This window comes from Pelophylax lessonae (genome assembly GCF_965119305.1).
Source record: "Pelophylax lessonae genome assembly, chromosome: 5".
Taxonomy (NCBI): Eukaryota; Metazoa; Chordata; class Amphibia; order Anura; family Ranidae; genus Pelophylax; species Pelophylax lessonae.
This window is the reverse complement of record NC_138772.1, coordinates 540,829,676-540,854,803: the sequence shown is the minus strand read 5'-3', so window position 1 is coordinate 540,854,803 and position 25,128 is coordinate 540,829,676. Positions and strand designations below refer to the sequence as shown.

The 25,128-nt window shown below is 47.2% G+C and overlaps 1 protein-coding gene across 1 annotated transcript in view; it reads left to right on the top strand.

Moving 5' to 3' along the window:
- The window catches only part of TRAPPC9 (trafficking protein particle complex subunit 9), a gene marked incomplete at its 5' end in the record, with an annotated part of 911,701 nt that overhangs the window by 10,707 nt on the left and 875,866 nt on the right, over positions 1 to 25,128 (top strand). Inside the window, 4 exons of the mRNA XM_082257414.1 lie at positions 6,302 to 6,328; positions 9,288 to 9,409; positions 10,675 to 10,800; positions 22,281 to 22,497. Coding sequence (XP_082113540.1) covers positions 6,302 to 6,328; positions 9,288 to 9,409; positions 10,675 to 10,800; positions 22,281 to 22,497 — 492 coding nt within the window. The remainder of the gene's footprint in view (positions 1 to 6,301; positions 6,329 to 9,287; positions 9,410 to 10,674; positions 10,801 to 22,280; positions 22,498 to 25,128) is intronic.

Genomic DNA, 25,128 nt, shown 5'->3' with positions numbered 1-25,128 from the left:
CAGTAAAGAACCCCCTGCGTTGCCTGAGGTTAAAACGCTTCTCCTCTAATCCTCTAATCGCATTGTATGCCCTCGAGTCCTCATGCAATCCTTGCGACTGAATAGCTTTTTTTCTATGCTGAGATCACCATTCAGGTATTTATAAATTGCTATCATGTCCCCTCTCAGGCGTCTCCTCTCCAGGGAGAATAAATTAAGCGATTGCAGACGCTCTTCATAATTAGGGTCCTCCAATCCTCTAATTAGTTTAGTTGCCCTTCTCTGGACTCTCTCGAGCTCCAACACATCCCTCCTGAGGACTGGCGACCAGAACTGGACAGAATACTCCAGATGCGGTCGGACCAGAGTTTTATAAAGTGGAAGGATTATAGTCTTATCTCTGGAATACATCCCTTTCTTTATGCATGCTAATATTCTGCCTGCTTTGGCAGCTGCCGCTTGACATTGCATGCTATTGCTTAGTCTATCCTCTACCAAGACTTTTTGATTCTCCCAAAGGTTCCCCCCCTAAAGTGTATTGTGCTTTTATATTTTTAGTCCCCAAGTGCAAAACCTTACACTTCTCCACATTAAACCTCATTTGCCATGTCGTTGCCCACTCCGTTATTTTTGTTCAGGCTATGTAACTACGTAAATGAAAAAAGAGGGTGGGATTTGTAGCCCACTGATCCCCAACAAATAGCTTGTGAGCCACATGTTGCTCTCTACTACCTCTGCTATTACTCGCCAGAACTTCTCAACTTTGTATTAGCTGTGTGTATGCAATTTTATTCACTTTGTATGGTCATTAAAAGAAAAGGTTCAGGCAATTAGTGCATATTTTGTATTATGATTGCAGTGTTCCCTTTTAAAGAAGATGTAAACCGAATAACCAAAATTGAATATATAATCATTAACATGTTATGGCTATTTCGAAAGTCATTTTCCAATCTACAGGTTTTATCTAAATGTTGTTGATCCTGCCATGAAGGTCTGTGTTCAGGCATTTCCTGTTATGGGGTGACTGCGCTCTCTACCTACCTCCCAGTTGTTCTCCTGTGTTGTCACCCTCTCAGTCAGGCTTCTTAAAGAGACTACAAGTAGCTGTTTCATCACACGTTACACTGACCTTGTCCACTGTTTTCCTCCATCAAGAAATCCGTCCTGAGAAATGCCATGCAGCCATCACTGGAGTGCATGCTGCATGAGATCAGCAGCACTGAGATGTAACAGAACATTATATAAGGTGTTATGCTTGCCTGCTGTATGCAATGGTATTGCACAGAGGTACCCCAATCCTCCACTTCTGGGGTTCCGCCGCCGGCTCTCTCAGCTCCACCTCTTCTCAATGCGCCACCATAGGATGTTTGCTTCTTATGGTGGCGCACCTGCGGGCTTGCTCCCGAGCCAGGCTGTGTGTCTATTGACAAACACACACACACATCCTGGTTCGGCTCTGCTCTCTGCTCACTGAATTTGATTGATAGCAGGAGGAGCCACTTGCTCCCCCTGCTGCTTGTGAGTGATGGGAAAGAGGAGAGAGCTGCAGCGCTGGATGGATCTAGGGGGAAGTGAGAGGGCGATTCTACTAATTAAGATAAAAATGCTTTGCCTATAAGACCACTTTAAATAAGGTTTGGAGATGAAGCTCTGATGGGCATGATGCTGGTCACATGGTTATTCATGGTCAGTATGCCCACACTGCGCCCCTATTTCATTGGCGGTCAGAGGAAGCAGTGTTAATTACATAGGATCAGCGGCAGAGGCCAAACAGTAGAGTTTTTGTTTTTAGTGTTTGTTAGTCATCGCTATGATTAGCCATCACAGCAGTTACAATGCACAGAACCACTCTGATTGGCTCTGTGCATTTCACCCTTGATTTCTGGTGTCCAATGACAGCGTGGTCACAGGCGTCAGGTGCAGTAAAAAGATCACTTTTTTTGTAACGGTGCTCCAGAAATGTCCATCTACCCTCCGCTTTTTTTCAATACAGCGGTAGTAAGGCGGTTATGTTTATTTGAAGTGCTAAATATTTACTGCATGTTTTTTTTACCTATTACCAGCCAGATTCACCAGCAACCATGTAGTCTAAAGCCGGCCATACCCTGAGCGAATTTAAGCCCGTTGCTGATGAACTGGAGGAAACTCGCTCTGTGGCGGACTCTGTCCCTGCCCGGCATCCTTGAAAAATTGAAGGAGCTGGGTGGGAAATTGTTGGCCAAAGAGTGACCGCAGCCAATCGGATACAGGCTCTGTTTGGGTTCTCTGATAGCTGATGGTGCCGGCTGTTAGAATACAATAGCCACAACGGGAGATTTGTCCATCCGCTGTATAGCGTGGTGAGAGGAATGTGTTCAATTTTTGTTCAGAATTAAATGAAAAGGTGAACTAACACCATACACACCCCCCAACCCCCCTATTCCCTTCTGCACTTACCTCTGAGGATGCTGACCTGTCATTACCCATGCAGCCGGTGCGGTGGTCCGGTGATTTGAAATCCCCGTTCTTCTCCCTCTTCTGTCAGTGTTTTCAGGATAGACCAGAGCGATTCACTGTGCAGGTGCTGCCCCATAGCAGAAAAGATGACTTAAAGTTGATGTCTGGGCAACAGGAATTACCGGCCTCCTTTTGACGGTCAAGAGCACTGTGTGCATTAGAGGCCTCCTCCTCAGACCACTGTCCACTGTGCAACATTACAGGCCACCTCAGACTGTCCAGAGCACTGTGCATTTCAAGCCTCCTCATCAGACCACTGTCCGGAGCACTATGTGCATTACAGGCCTCCCCAGACTGTCCAGAGCACTGGGCAGCATTACAGGCCTCCTCAGACCACCGTGCAGAGCACTGTGCATTTCAGGCCTCCTCCTCAGACCATTGTCCAGAGCACTGTGCATCATTACAGGCCTTCTCCTCAGACCATTGTCCAGAGCACTGTGTAGCATTACAGGCCACCTCTGACCATCCAGAGCACTGTGTGCATTACAGGCCTCCTCCTCAGACTACCATCCAAAGCACTGTGCAACATTAAAGGCCTCCTCAGACCACCGTCCAGAACACTGGGCAGCATTACAGGCCTCCTCAGACCCTCGTCCAAAGTACTTTGTAGCATTACAGGCCTACTCAGATCACAGTCCAGAGCACTGTGTAGAATTTACATGTCATTCGACTGTCCAGAGTGCTGTGTGTTACAGGTCTTCTCCTCAGACCACTGTCCAGAGCACTGTGCAACATTAAAGGCCTCCTCAGACCATCCAGAGCACTGTGAATCATTACAGGCCACATCTTACCATCCAGAGCACTGTGTGCATTACAGGCCTCCTCCTTAGACTACCATCCAAAGCACTGTGCAACATTAAAGGCCTCCTCAGACCATCCAGAGCACTGTGCATCATTACAGACCTCCTCCTCAGACCACTGTCCGGAGTATTGTGCAACATTACAGGCCACCTCAGACTATCTAGAGCACTGTGCATTTCAGGCCTCCTCCTCAGACTACTGTCTAAAGCACTATGTGCATTACAGGCCTCCTCAGACCACTGTCCAGAGCACTGGGCAGCATTACAGGCCTCCTCAGACCATCCAGAGCACTGTGCATCATTACAGGCCTCCTCCTCAGACCACTGTCCAGAGCATTGTGGAACATTACAGGCCACCTCAGACTGTCCGGAGCACTGTGCATTTCAGGCCTCCTCCTCCGACTACCGTCTAGAGCACTATATGCATTACAGGCCTCCTCAGACCACTGTCCAGAGCACTGGGCAGCATTATAGGCCTCCTCAGACCCTCGCCTAAAGCACTGGGCAGCATTACAGGCCTCCTCAGAGCCTTGTCCAATGCACTCTGTAGCATTACAGGCCTCCTCAGATCACTGTCCAGAGTGCTGTGTAGAATTTACATGTCATTTGACCATCCAGAGTGCTGTGCATTACAGGTCGCCTCCTCAGACCACTGTCCAGAGCACTATGCAACATTAAAGGCCTCCTCAGACCATCTAGAGCACTGTGCATCATTACAGGCCTTCTCCTCAGACCACTGTCCAGAGCACTGTGCAGCATTACAGCCCACCTCTGACCATCCAAAGCACTATGCAGCATTACAGGCCTCCTCAGACCACCGTCCAGAGCACTGGGCAGCATTACAGGCCTCCTCAGACCACCGTCCAGAGCACTGTACAGCATTACAGGCCTCCTCAGACCACCGTCCAGAGCACTGGGCAGCATTACAGGCCTCTTCAGACCCTCATCCAAAGTACTTTGTAGCATTACAGGCCTACTCAGATCACAGTCCAGAGCACTGTGTAGAATTTACATGTCATTCGACTGTCCAGAGTGCTGTGTGTTACAGGTCTCCTCCTCAGACCACTGTCCAGAGCACTGTGCAACATTAAAGGCCTCCTCAGACCATACAGAGCACTGTGCATCATTACAGGCTTTCTCCTCAGACCATTGTCCAGAGCATTGTGCAGCATTACAGGCCACCTCAGACTGTCCAGAGCACTGTGCATTTCAGCAGTGGTCCCCAACTCCGGTCCTCGGGGGCCCACTAACAGGCCAGGTTTGCAAGATAACTAAATTACATCACAGGTAATATCATTTGCTGCTCAGTGACTGCAGTATTCTAGTCTGCATCTCCCCAAGGTAATACTTAAAATCTGGCCTGTTAGTGGGCCGCGAGGACTGGAGTTGAGGACCACTGGTCTAGAGCACTATGTGCATTACAGGCCTCCTCAGACCACTGTCCAGAGCACTGGGCACCATTACAGGCCTCCTCAGACCCTCATCCAAAGCACTCTGTAGCATTACAGGCCTCCTCCAGATCACTTTCCAGAGCACTGTGTATAATTTACATGTCATTCGACTGTCCAGAGCACTGTGCAGTATTACAGACCTTTTTAGACCATCCAGAGCACTCACTGTGCATTACAGGTCTCCTCAGACCGTCCAGATCGTGTAGTTTGTTCAAACCTTAATACCAAAATAATAACATATTAGGTTTTTTTTTTCTACTCCAGGATTATATAATGGGTTTGTAAATTCTAGAAAAATGCTTAAGGGCTCTTTCACACGGCCACTCCGCTGTTTTTCTCCACTGCGGGACTTTTTTTTTTTCCACGGAGCGGATGACACTTGTGTCATCCGCTCCGTGTATCCGCATATCATCCCATCAGTTTGCGGATGATATGCGGACATAATGTAAGTATATGGCATTGCGGATGACACCGCTGACATCCGATTTTCCTTCCTTTCCGTTTTTTACACGGAGGAAAAATAGGGTTCTGTTCCATTCCAAAAAACGGAACAGAACTGAAAGGAAGAAAATCGGATGTCAGCGGATGGTATTCTGCTGACATCCGCAATGCCATTCACTTACATTATGTCCGCAAAAAAATAGGATGATTTGCGGACAAGCGGAGCGGCCGTGTGAAAGAGCCCTAAATCATGCACTACAATTTAACTAAACCCATTAAATTTAAGAAGACTAAACATGACTAAAACTAAAAACAATTGCAGATGTCTAAAATGCAACTAAAACTAAAATGGCATTTTAGTCAAAAGACTATGACTAAAACTATAGAGAACTTTGACACCAAAATGAACACTGATCTATAGCCCAGCAGATGAGAACTTGGCAGGTCTGGCAATATTTGCTTGAGATTTCTGTGCAACAGAGGCAACTAATGCAAGTTAAAGCCAATCACCCGGCTCTCCCCTTCCCGCCCTCAGTCCATTCTAAGTGATTGTTGCGATTTGATACCCTTTTCATTTGCCTATAGCAGTGATGGCAAACCTTGGCACCCAAGATGTTTTGAAACTACATTTTCCATTATACTCAACTACACTGCAGAGTGCATGAGCATCATGGGAAATGTAGTTCCAAAACATTGGGGGTGCCAAGGTTCACCATAACTGGCCTAAAGCCACAGTCATGTGACATTCGGGTCTCAAGTCTTCTCTCTTCTGTTTTACAGGAGGTAGTGTCCTCCTTTGGTTGTCAACGTCCCTTCCTGGGTGACGTAGACAATTCCAATACCTGTCCAGTGGCAGGGTCTTTTTTATAGCCAGAAGAGGAGTGAAGTCCGCATCAGCTGACTGTTGAGGTCTGCCTGGAGCAGGCGTATATGCAGCTTCTGGGTTTAGAGAGCACACTGGGTTTTTGGCAGGATCGACTAGTGTTTTATTTTGCCCAGACATAAACTTTAAAGCGTGGTAGCTGACCTTTTAAATCTTCTGTTATGTAAACCAAATGAAGATCGTAAAATCTTTCCAAGTCCACCCTTTCCAAAAATCTGACCGCTTTTTCTTCTTCTTTCTCCATCTGACAGGAGCGCAAGAAGTGCTGATTGACCCCGGTAAGTAGATAGTTGCATTGTATATACTGTATGACTATCTCTAGTATGTTCTTATTTCAAGAGTAATATTAGTCACCCTTATTAGTAACATTTTGAAAAGCACTGAAAATACCACTGATGTGATGGGGGACCTCTGTTGTGATGGGGATGGGAGGCCTGGTGATGTGTTGGCGGGGGGGGGGGGGGGGACCTCTGATGTGATGAGGGGGCTTCTGAAGTGATGGATGGACCTCTGATGTGATAGGGATGGGAGGTCTGACGATGTGTTGGGGATGGGAAGACCTCTGATGTGATGGAGTGACCTCTGATGGAATGAAGAGGACCTCTGATGTGAGGAACGCTGATTTAATGGGTGGGGGGGGGGGGCTCTGATGTGATGGGAGGACCTCTGATATGATGGGGGTCCTCTGATGTGATAAGGGGTCCTCTAAAGTGAAGGAACTCCTGATATGATAAGGGGTCCTTTGATATGATGGGGATGGGAGGACCTCTGATGTGATGGAGTTACCGCTGATGGAAGGGGGGGGGGCTCTCATGTGATGGGGGTGGGAGGACCACTGATATGATAGGGGGACCTCTGATTGAAAGAGGGGTCCTCTGATGTGAAGGGGAAGGGAGGCCTGCTGATTTAATGGGGGGAACTCGGATGGAATGAGGGGTCCTTTGATATGATGGGGGTCCTCTGATGTGATATGGGGTCCTCTAAAGTGATAAAGGACATCCTAATGTGATAAGGGCTCCTCTGATATGATGGGGATTGGAGAACCTCTGATGTGATGGAGTTACCTCTGATGGAATTGAGGGACCTCTCATGTGATGGGGGTGGGAGGACCACTGATATGATGGGGTTTCTCTGATGTGATAAGGGGTGCTCTAAAGTGATGAAGGACCTCCTACTGTGATAAGGGATCCTTTGATATGATGGGGATGGGAGGACCTCTGATGTGATGGAGTTACCGCTGATGGAATGGGGGGGGGGGGGGGACCTCTCATGTGATGGGGGTGGGAGGACCACTGATATGATAGGGGGACCTCTGATTGAAAGAGGGGTCCTCTGATGTTAAGGGGAAGGGAGGCCTGCTGATTTAATGGGGGGAACTCTGATGGAATGAGGGGTCCTTTGATGTGATGGGGATTGGAGGACCTCTGATGTGATGGAGTTACCTCTGATGGATTTGGGGGACCTCTCATGCGATGGGGGTTTAAGGACCACTGATATGATGGGGGTCCTCTGATATGATAAGGGGTCCTCTAAAGCAGTGGTCCTCAACCCTGGCCTACAGGGCCCACTAACAGGCCAGATTTGCAAGATAACTGAAATACATCACAGGTGATATAATTTGCTGCTCAGTGATTGCAGTACTCTAGTCTGCATCTCCCCAAGGTAATACCTAAAATCTGGCCTGTTAGTGGGCCCTGAGGACCGGAGTTGAGGACCACTGCTCTAAAGTAATGAAGGACCTCTTGATGTGAAAAGGGCTCCTTTTGATATGATGGGAATAGGAGGACCTCTGATGTGATGGAGTTACCGCTGATGGAATGGGGGGGACCTCTCATGTGATGGGGGTGGGAGGACCACTGATTGAAAGAGGGGTCCTCTGATGTGATATGGGGTCCTCTAAAGTGATAAGTCACCTCCTGATGTGATAAGGGGACCTTTGATATGATGGGGATGGAAGGGCCTCTGATGTGATGGAGCTACCTCTGATGGAATGGGGGGACCTCTCATGTGATGGGGGTGGGAGGACCACTGATATGATGGGGGGGACCTCTCGTGATGGGGGGACCTCTGATGGAATGAGGGGTCCTCTGATGTGATGGAGATGGGAGGTTTGCTTATGTGATGGGGATGGGAGGAACACTAATGTGATAGGGGGACCTCTGATGTGATTCTGGGGGGTGGCTGATATCAAGCCTGTTGTGTGCACTGCCCCAGCCTCAGGTTTCCCATTGACAATTAGTAACATTTGAGGTTTTTAGGCTGGGGTGCCTTGAGATTTTGCATACTTTCTAAAGGTTGTTTGAACTAAAAAATGTTGAGAAAGTCTGCTTTATAGTATTCCACTTCACTCCTCCCCCAGACCCCCCCCCCCCTGCATTCTGCTCCAGCTTATGGTTTGGAGATAAGTTTTCTGTGGGCTGATGAGCAACAAAATTGTGTCCGCTTCCCCCACCCCAATATATTAAATCACTGGTTTACTATCCAAAACTCACCAGTCAGATAATTAGGCAAACACATTAAATCCCTTTTTAGTTTTCGCCTTTTAGCCTGGGTTCAAACTATTGCGAACACAGACATCGCATGTGATGCACACCGCATTGCTGTGCAGATCACATGCGATGACTGTGCGATGCAAATTCAGCCATGCAGTTTGTATGGCTGAACTCTCATTCCATTCGCATGAAAATGTTGCAGGAACTTTTTTTTTTTTTCCCCCACACTGGAATTGGGATTGTATGGGTGTTCATATCCATGCGATCCGATTTCTGCCTTAATTCACAGTTTGCACTGCGATCTGGGGATGTCATAGCTTTGACACCCGCAGAGGGCGGTGTGAATTGTGAATCTGGACAGGAATCGGATGGCATAGATGTGAACACCCATGCAATCCGATTCCAGTGCGGGAAAAAAAAAGTTCCTGCAGCATTTTCACACAGTACACAGGAACAGAACTGAAGCTGTCAATAAGCTGGAGGCCCCTCCCCTGTCACCATTTTTCTGTTGGTGTCAGGAAAACTCGTCAGAAGTGATTCATGCGGATAGCCGAGGAAAGAGGCAACAGATAGAAATGACACTTAGTGCTCTTAATTTAGACAAGTACACATTATAGAGGGATGTGCTTTGTTCATATTTTATGTCTGAGTTTTTTAACCACTTTTAAGGGTCTTTATATGAAGCATCAATAATAATAGAAATGCCAATAATAAATACATTTGTACGTTTTGGTTCTCTCATAAGGTGCCCTGTCCACCAATGGGATCAATATGGATGCCAGTATGGAGATTGGACGAGCCAAAAACTGTCTGAGTCCTGATGACATCATAGAAAAGTACAAAGAAGCCATCTCTTACTATGGGAAGGTAGGAGAGAAACGGAGTGATAAATATCTCATCTGAGATCATAGAAACCCCATGTGAATGCTTTGCCTATATACTTAATAATGTCACTGTCCAATCCGATAGCTTCCTTCCTAACAATGTCACTGCTCTCTAGTGAATGGATAGGCTGCATTCTCAGTGGTGTCACCGGTCTCTGGTGAATGGATAGGCTGCATTCTCAGTGATGTCACCGGTCTCTGGTGAATGGATAGGCTGCATTCTCAGTGATGTCACCGGTCTCTAGTGAATGGATAGGCTGCATTCTCAGTGATGTCACCGGTCTCTAGTGAAAGGATAGGCTGAATTCTCAGTGATGTCACCAGTCTCTAGTGAATGGATAGGCTGCATTCTCAGTGATGTCACCGGTCTCTAGTGAATGGATAGGCTGCATTCTCAGTGATGTCACCGGTCTCTAGTGAATGGATAGGCTACATTCTCATTGATGTCATCAGTCTCTAGTGAATGGATAGGCTGCATCCTCAGTGATGTCACCGGCCGCTAGTGAATGGATAGGCTACATTCTCAGTGATGTCATCGGTCTCTAGTGAATGGATAGGCTGCATTCTCAGTGATGTCACCGGTCTCTAGTGAATGGATAGGCTGCAATCTCAGTGATGTCACCGGTCTCTAGTGAATGGATAGGCTACATTCTCAGTGATGTCACCGGTCTCTAGTGAATGGATAGGCTACATTCTCAGTGATGTCACCGGTCTCTAGTGAATGGATAGGCTGCAGTCTCAGTGATGTCACCGGCCGCTAGTGAATGGATAGGCTACATTCTCAGTGATGTCATCGGTCTCTAGTGAATGGATAGGCTACATTCTCAGTGATGTCACCGGTCTCTAGTGAATGGATAGGCTACATTCTCAGTGATGTCACCGGCCGCTAGTGAATGGATAGGCTACATTCTCAGTGATGTCATCGGTCTCTAGTGAATGGATAGGCTGCATTCTCAGTGATGTCATCGGTCTCTAGTTAATGGATAGGCTGCATTCTCAGTGATGTCACTGCTCTCTAGTGAATGGATAGGCTGCATTCTCAGTGATGTCACCGCTCTCTAGTGAATGGATAGGCTGCATTCTCAGTGATGTCACCGCTCTGTAGTGAATGGATAGGCTGCATTCTCAGTGATGTCACCGGTCTCTAGTGAATGGATAGGCTACATTCTCATTGATGTCATCAGTCTTGTGTTTTTGGAGACACAAGTTTTCTCTATGGATTAATCTAAACTCTTTTATTGTTCTCAGTCTAAGGCAGCAGGAGTCGTGGAGCTGGAAGCCTGTGTGAAGGCGGTCCGTGTGTTGGCCATACAGAAGAAAAGCATGGAGGCCTCTGAGTTTCTGCAGAATGTGGTCTACATCAACCTGCGCCAGGTTAGTCATAAACTTCCAACAGCTAACGGAGAATGTGCTGATCTATAGGTAAACTGTCTTTGAAGGGAAAAGCTACAAATCTCAGGATGGTATTGTTCCCCCACTCTTTTTGACTGCCTGTCTCTTGCAGAGTGGATCTGATAAGCAAATGAGCAGTCCCCTCACTCCTGACACCCGGGCAATGAGCAGTCCCCTCTCTCCTGACACCCGGGCAATGAGCAGTCCCCTCTCTCCTGACACCCGGGCAATGAGCAGTCCCCTCTCTCCTGACACCCGGGCAATGAGCAGTCCCCTCTCTCCTGGCGCCCTGTGCAGTCCAGAGTGTGCTGGTATACCATTGAGGCATCCCTCCCCCCTTTTTTCCGTACAGTTGGCCCACTTTGTCAGTGTTTTGGTGTCCAACCCTCTTGGGACTTCAGGTGGCCACATTGGTTTGGAGGCACGGGGGTTCATTTATATCCTACGATACGGCTTAATCCAACTTATAGGTCATACACATGACCTTACGGGATATATATAACAACAATGCGGATCCACAAATACGGTGAACCAGCTTGCTTTTAACTTGTTCAACAGGCAATATAATATACTGCAAGGATAACCATAGCACCTCTAAAGAGAACCGCCCTTGAAGAAGGAAAAAGTTATTTTCCGAAATATATCGGGCTCAGGTTCCTGTCATCTACATGGTTACAATCCTTTTCTGGTTCTATTCTTGCTTTTTTACTGCCTGTGATTTTATTGATTATACTATATTTTTGTCACTTTAATAAATATTATCATTTTTTGCATACATTGCTGAATTGTTTTCAAATTTGTGCCTAAAAAGTCCCACACTCAGGGGAATTTTCCTTTGTACTCTAATTAAGGGATGTGGCACATTTTATAGGAATACTGGCCACGAGCAAAACCCCACTCTCCTGGCGCCCTGGCAGTGAGCAGTCCCCTCTCTCCTGACACCCTGGCAATGAGCAGTCCCTTCTCTGCCGACACCCTGGCAATGAGCAGTCCCTTTTCTCCTGACACCCTGGCAATGAGCAGTCCCTTCTCTGCCGACACCCTGGCAATGAGCAGTCCCCTCTCTCCTGACACCCTGGCAGGGAGCAGTCCCCTCTCTCCTGACACCCTGGCAATGAGCAGTCCCTTCTCTGCCGACACCCTGGCAATGAGCAGTCCCTTTTCTCCTGACACCCTGGCAATGAGCAGTCCCCTCTCTCCTGACACCCTGGCAATGAGCAGTCCCCTCTCTCCTGACACCCTGGCAATGAGCAGTCCCTTCTCTGCCGACACCCTGGCAATGAGCAGTCCCCTCTCTCCTGACACCCTGGCAATGAGCAGTCCCTTCTCTGCCGACACCCTGGCAGTGAGCAGTCCCTTCTCTGCCGACACCCTGGCAGTGAGCAGTCCCTTTTCTGCCAACACCCTGGCAGTGAGCAGTCCCTTCTCTGCCGACACCCTGGCAGTGAGCAGTCCCTTCTCTGCTGACACCCTGGCAGTGAGCAGTCCCTTCTCTGCCGACACCCTGGCAATGAGCAGTCCCTTCTCTGCCGACACCCTGGCAATGAGCAGTCCCTTCTCTGCCGACACCCTGGCAGTGAGCAGTCCCTTTTCTGCCGACACCCTGGCAGTGAGCAGTCCCTTTTCTGCCGACACCCTGGCAGTGAGCAGTCCCTTTTCTGCCGACACCCTGGCAGTGAGCAGTCCCTTTTCTGCCGATCCTGCCAGGAAGTCTGTTGTGTTTTTAAAAAGAAGCACTTTTGCAAAGAAGCGCTTTTGCAGATTGTATCAGTTCCAGAGATGAGACAAACTATTTAGCACTGACAGGGGTACTTACAATGTTCTGATTTTATTTATTTATGTACATTCCTTATCATTAAAGAAAAAAAAAAAAACTTTTGCTGGAACCATTTATAAATATTTGCTTCAATTTGTTAGTGAATTTAAATCTGCTAGTACATCTAACACTCCCCTCCGCCCACAATAACCTCATTTTTTTTCAAACAAATAGAGCTTTCTTTGGTGGTATTTAACCACTTGCCGACCGCCGCAAGTAGATTTACTGCGGCGGTCAGCCCTTCACAGGCAAAGTGACGTTTTATTAACGTCACTAGCCTGGGAGGGTCTGGGGAGCGAGCGCGCGCCGCCACGGACCGGCGGACCCGATGTCCGCCGGTCACTCGGCGATCGTCGGGGGAGAGGGAGAAAGTCAGGCAGCTTGTGTAAACAAGCCACCTGTCATTCTCCTCGGTGTAAAAACACTGATCACATGGTTCTACTATGTAGAACCGTTGATCAGTGTCCTTACACCTCAAGTCACAGCCAATCACAGTAAGAATCACGCCCCTAGGGACACACACAGCCCCTCCCTCTTAAATAAAGTTAACCCCTTCGCTACCAGTGTATTTTTACAGTAACAGTGCATATGTATAGCACTGATTACTGTAGTAATGTCACTGGTAACCCCAAAAGTGTCAAAAATGTCAGTCAAGGGTCCGATCTGTCCGCCCCAATGTCACAGTACTGCAAAAAAAATCGCAGATCGCTGCCATTACGCACATTACATTACAACAAAAAATGACAAAAATCTTTCCCTTTGTTAGTAAACGCGATAACTTTTGCGCAAACCAATAAAAATACGCTTTTTGCGATTTTTTTTTTTTTTTTTTTTTTTTTTTTTTTTTTTTACCAAACATATGTAGCATAAAACAAATTGGCCGAAAATGTTAAAAAATTTTGATCTTTACATTTTTTTTTTTTGGGGAATTTCATATAAAAAAATGGTGAAAAATATTGTTATTTTTGCAAAATTTACGCTCTTTTTTTGTTTATAGCGCAAAAAGTAAAAATCGCACAGGTGATCAAATACCACCAAAAGAAAGCTCTGTTTGTGGGAAAAAAAGGACGTCAAATTTGTTTAGGTACAGCGTCGCACGACCGCGCAATTGTCCGTTAAAGTCGCGCAGTGCCGAATCGCAAAATACCCCCTGGTCGTTTAGCAGCCAAATTCTCCGGGGCTTAAGTGGTTAATCACTACTGGGGTTTTTAATTTTTGCTGAACAAACAAAAAAAGACCAAAAATTTTGAAAAAAAAAAAAAGTTTTTATAGTTTGTTATAAAATTTTGTGAACAGGTAATTCTCCTTCATTTATGGGCCCTGATGGGCACTGATAGGTGGCATTGAGGAGTTACGCTGATGGGCACTGATAGGCTGCACTGATAAGGCTGCATTGATAGGCACTTATAAGGCGGCACTGATAGGTGGCACTAATAGTTGGCACTGATGGGGTTGCACTGATGGGCAATAATAGGCACTGATAGGCAGCACTGGTGATGAGGCACTGATTGGTAGCACTGACCTACACTGGTAAGTGAAGCTGGTGGGCACTGGTAGGTGGCACTGGGGCACAGATGATCCTCTCCTCTTCGGGAACCGATGTCCCTCTGACAGCAGTCGGTGATCGGTTGCTTTTTCTCTTCACGCTGACAGCATGAGGAGAAAAAGAAAGCTGATCTCCGGCTGATGTTTACATCACATGATCAGCTGTCATTGGCTGACAGCTAATCACGTTCAAAGGGACCGGGATTGGCCCGTTACTCAGATCTGTGATCATCCGAGTCTCACGGGCTCGCTGATCACAGAGCGAGCTGCACATGCACCGCAGGCAGCTCATGCACGGGAGGACATACGTAAACGCCCTCCCGGCAATTAAGGTCCGCGCTTTTTTTCGATATCAAAAACGCATGTAAAGTAGGTTATATGGTTTTTAAAGGCATATTGCACACCAGTGCTTGCAGTTTCAGAAAAAAAAAAAGTAGAGCATGCTGCATTTGTTCTGAACTGGACTCTACTGGAATGCAGTAAAATGCATCAAAAACACACAGGTTTTTATTTAACGTTAAGAAAAAAGATGGGGTGGGAAGCACTGGATCGCATCAAAAACGCACTGGAATGCATCAAAAACGTGCATGCAGAAAAGCATCCAAAACGTATCTGGACTGCGTTTCTTTGACGTGAACTGGCCCTAAGTTTGTCTCTCAAAAAGGAGCAGGAGCTTCTGCGCATAGGGCAGCTAGTTAAAGTGAAGACTGCCTTATACATGTCAACAGGGCCATCTTTAATATTGATTGGACCCCAGGCAAACATTTTCTTGGGCCCTCCCGAATCCACTTGTCAACTTTTTGTGGGCAGTGCAGGCCCAAGGGGGAGCTGCTTTGGGCCCCACAGCAATGACTGGACCCAGGGCAGCTGTCCCTTTTGCCCTGTGTTAAAGACAGCTCACGCGAAAATAACGTGAAAATTGTGCGACAAAAATTGCAAGGGGGAGCGCTCGTTCCCACCATGCAGTATGTGAATAGGGGGCCTAAGTAACTAATGCTATCTGTACTAGGCCTGCGGAATATAATCGCCTAATCTATGCATCGCGATACGACCCTTCGCGATTCTGCATCGATTCGGGGTGACTGCAAAATCGATTAGCTTGACGTCACTTCCGGGGTGGGCTCTGTAGTCCCCCTAGTATAACAGGCCCTGGTAAGGAGGAATGCTGGGCTCTGTAGTCCCCCTAGTTGTAGTACAGTAGGCCCTGGTAAGGAGGAATGCTGGGCTCTGTAGTCTCTCTAGTTGTAGTACAGTAGGCCCTGGTAAGGAGGAATGCTGGGCTCTGTAGTCTCTCTAGTTGTAGTACAGTAGGCCCTGGTAAGGAGGAATGCTGGGCTCCGTAGCTCTGTACAGAGCCCAGCATGCCTCCTTACCAGAGCCTGTTATACTACAACTAGGGGGACTACAGAGCCCAGCATTCCTCCTTACCAGGGCCTACTGTACTACAACTAGGGGGACTACAGAGCCCAGCATTCCTCCTTACCAGGGCCTACGGTACTACAACTAGCATCAGGTAACTCTTCTAGCCTGATGTGGCCTGCTCTAAATGGGGATCTATGAGGGGTCCTGCTCTACTAAAGGGGAATCTATGGGGGGACCTGCTCTACTAAAGGGGGATCTATGGGGATGCTGGGCTGCTCTAAAGGGGGATCTATGGCAACCCTGCACTAAATGGGATCTATTCCATAGATCCCCCATTAGAGCAGGGTCCCCATAGATCCCCCTTTAGAGCTCAGTTCCCCTGGATCCCCTTTAGGGCAGGCCCAGGCTCCCCATAGATCTCCTTTAGAGCAGGGTCCCCATAGATCCCCCTTTAGAAAAGGGTCCCCATAGTAATCGTGATGCATCGCGGAATCGAATCGTATCGAATCGCGACTCTAATAATCGTAATCGCATCGAATGGTGAGGTAAGTGAAGATGCGCAGCCCTAATCTGTACCATGGCCTGAGAACCTTATCAGAAATATTATCATTGTTGCGTACCTGAAACTGAGATTTCCTGACAGCGTCTGCAGTACTTGTATGTGGGCACTAGGTGTCACCAGTGCTCCTTGGTTATTAAGTGCAAGCTGAGATTTTAGTGTCGGGGAATATGAACTCGCAGTCGCTGTACATTTTATGCAGTGCGCTGTTTGCCCTTTTTCTTTTTTTCTTACTTTTTTTTCTTTCTGTTTGGTGGCTATGAAAGCTTTACACCAGTTTAATAGACTTTCATTATTTGTGCATAGTCTATAAGCCAGGTTATTAGGCAGTATAATGATCGCACAATGCTAAGAATACTCAGAGAAGGATTAAAACTTCAACTACAGTTGCCATTGTGTTGCTTCTTTGTTATGAAATACTGTATAAAACTACACGGAGAAAAAGAAATCTCATCTAAAACAGAACAGTAGCTGAGTGGTTAGTGCTTCCATCTAGCAGCACTGAGGTCGCTGGTTCGATTCCCAGCCACGGCACTCCCTGCCTGGGGTTTGCATGTTCTCCCTGTTCCTGGGTGGGTTTCCTCCGGCTACTCCTGCCTGGGGTTTGCATGTTCTCCCTGTGCCTGAGTGGGTTTCCTCCGGCTACTCCTGCCTGGGGTTTGCATGTTCTCCCTGTGCCTGGGTGGGTTTCCTCCGGCTACTCCTGCCTGGGATTTGCATGTTCTCCCTGTGCCTGGGTGGGTTTCCTCCGGCTACTCCTGCCTGGGGTTTGCATGTTCTCCCTGTGCCTGGGTGGGTTTCCTCCGGCTATTCCTGCCTGGGGTTTGCATGTTCTTCCTGTGTCCGGGTGGGTTTCCTCCGGCTACTCCTGCCTGGGGTTTACATGTTCTCCCTGTGCCTGGGTGGGTTTCCTCCGGCTACTCTTGCCTGGGATTTGCATGTTCTCCCTGTGCCTGGGTGGGTTTCCTCCGGCTACTCCTGGCTGGGGTTTGCATGTTCTCCCTGTGCCTGGGTGGGTTTCTTCCGGCTACTCCTGCCTGGGGTTTGCATGTTCTTCCTGTGCCCGGGTGGGTTTCCTCCTGCTACTCCTGCCTGGGGGTTTGCATGTTCTTCCTGTGCCTGGGTGGGTTTCCTCCGGTTACTCCTGCCTGGGGTTTGCATGTTCTCCCTGTGCCTGGGTGGGTTTCCTCCGGCTACTCCTGCCTGGGGTTTGCATGTTCTCCCTGTGCCTGGGTGGGTTTCCTCCGGCTACTCCTGCCTGGGGTTTGCATGTTCTCCCTGTGCCTGGGTGGGTTTCCTCTGGCTACTCCTGCCTGGGGTTTGTATGTTCTCCCTGTGCCTGGGTGGGTTTCCTCCGGCTACTCCGTTTTTCCTCCCAGAGTCCAAAGATCTGCTGGTAATTGTCTCCTGTCTAAATTGGCCCTAATAGATTTATGAATGTGACTTGGGGACCATAGATTGTTAGCTTCTAAGGGCAGGGACTGATGTCAATGTATAATAAAATAATGTAAAGCGCCACGTAAGTTGACAGCACTGTATAAGTACCGGTAATAATAGTAATAAAGCAGAACTCCAGCCTTCAGCCCAGGTTCACACTGAGGCCATTTTGAAATTGTGCGAGTTCAGCTGAACTCACACGATTTCATGCCGGCATTTCAGTCCGACTTCTGGGGGCGATTTTCACAGACATCTGTGCAGGTTCATGCATAGATGTCTATGGAAATCGCCCCCCAAGTCACCAAAATTATACAGAAACCTCCTTATGGAATCGGTGCTGCGCCGCAAAGTCGGCGTTGCACCAATTCAGACGATGCACTTGCTGGCAATTGGCTCTGATTTGACATTATTATTATTATTATACAGGATTTATATAGCGAACATGTCAAATTAGACTAATGTGAACTTGGGCTCAGTCTCACACAGATGTACCGGCTCCTCTCCTGAACTGAAATGGCTTACACTTTCACTGCACACTGTGAGCTTCTGCCAATGTGCATTAGAAACTGCAGCAAGTCAGATGGAGCCCATCTCCTTTCCTGGCAGGAGGATGTCTAACCTCTAAGCCCTTTCCTCCACAAACTGACTGTCCCTTGCCCGCCTCTTTCATTCATTGGATTTTAGTTCTTTCAGTTATAAATTGTCAGGGAAATAGCTGTAGGAGAACTGGCAATATTGCCTGTAGTACAAATGGGCGCATCCAGGCCATCCCTGGCGCGGGAGCGGCAAGTGGGCGAATGCAGATGCGCGACGGCGCAAATTGGGGAACGCACGACGCGGCCACTTGCTGTCCTATAAAAGACTGCTGTGAGATCCTTCAGATTGCTGGATTGTCGTCAGCCCTCCCGTGTTCCTGAGCTTCTGCATACTTCTTTTGGATTTCACTGTTGTGACCCGGCTTGTTCCTGACCTGTTTGATCTCCTCCCCCTGGCGTTGACCCTCTGGCTTGCTTCACCAACCTTGCTCCTGTTTTATCACCCATGTATGACCCCGGCTTAGCTCAAGGACTTCTCTATACTGCCTTCCAGCCTTCTTGTGTATGACCCCGGCTCACATTACCGACTTTGCTATTTCCTCCTGTTGTGACCTCGGCCAAGTTCCTGTTTTCGCTACCTACCTTGTCCCAGGACTGATTACCCGTGTTTGATCCTCAGCCTGAACTTTACCACTGCTTCCATTTATGCACAAGTTTGCCAAGTTCCTCTGGAGCTCCTGAGAGACATCTGCCTTGCTGTGTATCCTGTCTTCTCCAGCACCCTCCAGGTGTCCTCCGGCCCAGCTCTTCAGCACCCTGTTGGCATGATTTTTAAGTAATGGTCTCGGTCATGACCCTCAGGCTCTGAGGAAGAGGCAAGGCCTAGAAACGCGTCAACCCTCTGTCTACATAAGACATTGGACTTTTCCATTTGATGCTGTTCTTTGGAATTGATATGCTGATTAACCACGCATGTTTGTGAGTAGTTGATTTTAACTTCTTCTTCTTTAAAAAGCCTGCTGAGGATAATGCGCTTGGCTGGTGCGCCCTTTCTTTGTGTTTGTTTTGCACCCTGTTGGCAACCTGTGTTACTTTGAGCGCTTCACCTCCTGTACCACCTTCAGGGGTGTGCAGCACTTAGTCGCAAGGGGAGCCCTTGGCCTCGGATCAGGTACGGACATGGATGTTCAGCGTCGCATGTGTGGATGCAGCCTGCCTAGGAACGCCCACTCTTCCAGACTGATATCCACCCATCAAGCCATTTTTATATTTGCATAACTCCTCCTATGAGCCAGCCCACAGCTTGCATTAAGGATGAGGAGTACTGAGGGTGGGTGCTGTGATGTTTTTATGAAGCAATGTACAGCACCCTGCTGGCCCCTCCCACCAGCCATGATCTGCCTGCATTGCATAGAGAAAAAATGTAATGAAAACGGAAAGATTTTAAATAAAAACAAATGTATTGCTGTATCCCTCACCACCTTTCTTAACCCCTTGAACCCCATACTAGTGCATTGCATGTGATTGCAGGGCACTGGCAGAGCAATGATCAATCCAACAAAGAAAGCCGGCACTATGGTGAATGCTTTGCAGTCATGGGCTTTATTAAGCAGGTAACAAATAACAGCTAAATAGTGTCAACGCGTTTCAGATAGACGGCCTTATTCATTCACTTGCAGAACAGCCCCATTCACTTGATTAGTTTGCGCTCAGCACGTGCTACATCTGCTGAAAGCAACAGGCAGTATAATTCCTGCCGCCACCAAGAAAGAAAACCTTCTTCATGAATGCGGCATGCGTTCATCCCTGGCTGCTGCCTCTGCAGCTAAAGGGGGCGCGGTTAGTGAGTGGGAAAAACACAGCTCAACCACTAGTGTGAATGAGCCCTCAAACCCCACCCCCTGTACTGGTTCTCCTTCTGAATGGTGAAAAAACAGACATTGTATGTAGCCAATGTATGTGTCTGGTTCAGGCTCCATTCACACTTGTATGACCCCAAAATTGTGCAGCTTTGGATGAGTGAGTCTTGGATACAACTTTAGCTTTGACCAGTGATAATGGACAACTGTTGCAAAACTGTCGCATGAATAACATTCAGGTGCGACTTTCATGCTACTTTTCAGGGTTTACATTGCAGTCTATGGCACTCAAGTCGGATCAAAGTAGTGCAGGAACCTTTTTTAGGTCGCACATATTTGAACAGTTGTCATTGAAAAACATGGGGCACGACTTGTCATGTGACTTCAGTGTCCATAGTCACATAAGTCGCAGAAGTCTGAATGGAGCCTCGCACTGTAGCGTGTGATGTTTCCCACAGGGGAAAAGTCTTTTTTTTTCTTTTCTTTTCCTTTTTTTTTTTTTTTTTCTTTTTCTTTTTTTTCTTTATTTATTTTTATTTTTTTAATAAAATGCAGAAAATGTGATGTGGGCACAGAGGCACAGTTATTTGAATTGGCTGCTGCACCTGCATTTCGCACAGGGGGAAGGTCCCTGAACCTTTTTTTTTTTTTTCTTTTATCTTTTTACTACTACTACTACTTTTTTTTCCTCTTTTTTTTCATTATCACCCGTCCCTTTTTTCCTTTTAGGTTCTTTCTTCAAAAAAGGAAAAAAATTGCACCACCCCCACAACATACATATTATATTACAGAATATATGTGGGCATTTTGGGGAATAAGGAATGTGATTGTATTATTTTAATATAATTTCTTGCTTTAAATAAAGAATTAAAAACCAAAAATTAAATAAAATGCAGAAAATGCGGTTTTAGGCATCCAAAAAATGTGCTGCTGTTCCATCAGAATCGGCGATCCGTCAGAATAGGTAACAGAAGTGAGGTTCCATTAGCTGCGCATGTGTCCACCGCTTCCAGGTTTGCTAATCTGCCAGTCAGAAGAAGGTGACCACGGACATCTTACTACACCCAGCTACGTCTTGAATTTAACAGTAACTTTAGCAATAAAGTGAGCGTATATAAAATATCTCGTACTGACATCTGTGATGCTGTTTAGATGCTACATTTTGAAAGAAGCTGGACGCCAGCAGTAGGAAGGTGGCGGAGGCCATGTTGGTACACCCAGCGCTGCTCAGTGCTAAACCTTAAGGCTTCGTTCACATATAGGGGTTTCGGATCGCGGGCAGAATTGCCGAGATTCTGCCCGCGATTCTGAACCATTGCAAGTCGCAGGACGCCCGAGTGATTCCCATGACTTGCAATGGCACCCAAATGCAGCACGATTTTGGTGCGATCGTCGCCCAACTCGAATAGCGGTAAAATAGCGGACATTATTCAACACCAAATGCCTTCTTGTCCATCCGCTGTCAAAGAAGTGGCATGTAAGATTCATTAGTGATTCTGTTTGTCCTGACCACAAGTCTGTCGTGAATGAAAGTGAGTTGCCATCATTCTCTGGTTGCAGCATAGTCTTTGCTTTGTCAAGGACCTTTTGGTGAATTTTTTGCAGCATTTCAGTCCGATAAAATTTGTCACTCTTCGCGGGACGCCTGATGCCCAAAAAAAAAGTACAAGAACTTCTTTTGGGTGTCAGGCGTCCCACTATTCTGTTTGTGTGATTTTTACCGCAATTCATCGGGCGACAATCGTGGCAAAATTGTGCAGCGCTTGGGGTGCCATTGCAAGCCAAAGGAATCGCTCGTGCATCTCTCAACTTGCAATGGTTCGGAATTGCGGGCAGCATCGTGGCAATTCTGCCCTCGATCCGAAATGCCTATATGTGAACGGAACCTTAGGCTTTCACAAATTAAACATCCAAACAGCATCACAGATGTCAATATACAATATTTATTTATATACGCTCACTTTATTGCTAAAATTACTCTTAAATTCAAGTCGTAGTTGGGTGTAGTAAGATGTTCGCTGCCCTCGTCTGACTGCAGGTCTTCTTTCAGATTAGCAAACCTCGTAGTGGTGGAACCCATGCGCAGCTGACGAAACATCACTTCCGTTACCTAATCTGACAGGTCGCCAAACAGCGCGTTTCAAATGCATGGAGGAGGTGCCATTAAGAAATAAAAGGCACCCCCCACATGTCTTAAAAAAAGAACAGAGCGTGTATTGGCTGCGGGCGCCTGGCTTCTGTAGAATGTGTAAAATGAATGGACAGTAGAAGCTGATTGGTCGGATTTGTTTCAGTTTACCTTCTCTGATGGTGCGGATGGATAAAGCTGTCCTTTTTCTCTTTCTCAGCTGTCTGAAGAGGAGAAGATTCAGAGGTACAGCGTTCTGTCTGAGCTGTACGAGCTCATCGGCTTTCACCGCAAGTCCGCTTTCTTCAAGAGGGTGGCAGCCATGCAGTGCGTGGCCCCGACCATCCCGGAGCCCGGCTGGAAAGCTTGTTACAAACTCCTACTGGAGACTTTGCCTGGATACAGCTTGTCCCTGGACCCCAAAGACTTCAGCAAAGGTAAGAAGAGTCTCTTCTATAAGCTAAGTAAGACACAGTGAGATTCACAGCGATCTGAAATGTACACCAACCATACTCAACTCTCTCTCACCTTGTGCCAGCCAGGTAATGCATATGTGTGGCATCAAAGAGGGTGGGCTTTAACAGTTGAAGTTTCTGTGCTGAGAGCGCGCCCATTGCTCGCTCCCAGCACAGTGACCATGCTGTTGTAGGCGGCTTCCAGTCTCAAGTACTGATTGGGAGCCTGTCCCGCCTTTTTTAGCCAATCACAGTTGTCACGTCAATCCGACCTGATTAAAACGATGCCAGGGCAGGAAGCGGTAAAACTATTATTAAAGGCTCCAGTTTAAATTCAAAACAAAACAAACATCTCATGCTTACCTGTAATGGCTTTGCACAGAGCAGTTCTGATTCTCCTCTTCTCGGGTCCCCCTCCGGCACTCCTGGATCCTGGCACCCAACGAGTGCCTCCATAGTAAGCCGTTGCTGTGTCTCAGCCAATGAGGAGAACTGGGACAGCAGCAGCTCTCATGCACATCACTGGATCAGGCTCAGGTATGTATTTTGGAGGGGCTGTAGGGGGTGCTTCATACTGAAGTTTTTTTTACCTTACCTCATGGAATGCATAAAGGTAAAAATCTTAGACTTTACAACCACTTTAATAATGAACAGCTGAGTGGAGACTTATGATACTTAGGCTAGGTCCACACTATGCCAGTTTCCCAGGGGCTGCGTTTGCACGGGCACAGCAGCCACGTTATTTAAATAGGGGGTGCTGTACCTATGAAAAGTCCAATGCACTTTTTTCCAAATATTGCTATGCAGTTTCCAGTACAGGAAAACGTGTTAGTCTCCAGTGCCTGGGAGTGCCATTTCGAAATTCATGCGCATTTGCGCGCATACAGTCAGGACCATAAATATTGGGACATCGACACAATTCTAATCTTTTTGGCTCTATACACCACCACATGATGTGCTTTAACTGCAGACTTTCAGCTTTACTTTGAGGGTATTTACATCCAAATCAGATAAAAGGTGTAGGAATTACAACAGTTTGTATATGTGCCTCCCACTTTTTAAGGGACCAAAAGTAATGGGACAATTGGCTGCTCAGCTGTTATATGACCAGGTGTGTGTTATTCCCTCATTATCCCATTTACAAGGAGCAGATAAAAGGTCCAGAGTTAATTTCAAGTGTGCTATTTGCATTTGGAATCTGTTGCTGTCAACTCTCAATATGAGATCCAAAGAGCTGTCACTATCAGTGAAGCAAGCCATCATTAGGCTGAAAAACAAAACAAACCCATCAGAGAGATAGCAAAAACATTAGGTGTGGCCAAATCAACTGTTTGGAACATCCTTAAAAAGAAAGAACGCACCGGTGAGCTCAGCAACACCAAAAGACCCGGAAGACCACGGAAAACAACTGTGGTGGATGACCGAAGAATTCTTTCCCTGGTGAAGAAAACACCCTTCACAACAGTTGGCCAGATCAAGAACACTCTCCAGGAGGTAGGTGTATGTGTGTCAAAGTCAACAATCAAGAGAAGACTTCACCAGAGTGAATACAGAGGGTTCACCACAAGATGTAAACCATTGGTGAGACTCAAAAACAGGAAGGCCAGATTAGAGTTTGCCAAACAACATCTAAAAAAGCCTTCACAGTTCTGGAACAACATCCTATGGACAGATGAGACCAAGATCAACTTGTACCAGAGTGATGGGAAGAGAAGAGTATGGAGAAGGAAAGGAACTGCTCATGATCCAAAGCATACCACCTCATCAGTGAAGCATGGTGGTGGTAGTGTCATGGCGTGGGCATGTATGGCTGCCAATGGAACTGGTTCTCTTGTATTTATTGATGATGTGACTGCTGACAAAAGCAGCAGGATGAATTCTGAAGTTTTGGACCACTGCTGGCCATTTTCGGGAAAAAAAAATAAAAATCAAATAGGAAAAAAGTAGCATATCCAATTGCCATGTTATAATTCGATGTTATTAAAATTAGATTTTGACTTTAATCTGCAGCTGCTTTTTCATTAAAATTCTGTAGCACCCTCCTATTTAGGTGCTAGGTAAAGCATCTATTGCTCCTGCTGCTAATCCGGGGAGCCTGATCTATTAGGTTGCCTGTCACATGTTTCCAGGTGTAATTAACTTGGTCTGAGGGAGTGTCCCCACTGTATCCAATGAGTGAGCTTGTTGGACAGTGGAGGAAACCCAGCCAGTGACACATTCGCTTTTATGGGAGTCTCAGTGGGAGGGCATTCTTGCAATGCGTTCTGGGATTGCTTATAAAAGCCGGGGGACATGTGACATGGCGTCTTTGGCAGGAAGCAGAGTCCCAAGAAGAGGGGGATGGCTGTCTCTCCTCCTGCAATGTGTGAGGAAGGTGGTCTTAGGCGGTCGGCCTAGTGAACCAGGTGTGGAGCTGAGCTGCAGAGGATCCAGTGTAACTGATGGTGGAGCTGCTGGCAGAGTCATTTGTCAAAAACAGTGTCCGTGAGTACTGAGGGACCTGCCAACGGGTCTGGCCTAAGAGGGGGGACCACTCCAGTGAAGTCAGGGGATCAAGGAGCTAGCTCACACGGAGAGTATGACAGTAAAGGGGGTGCCATATACAAAGCCCTG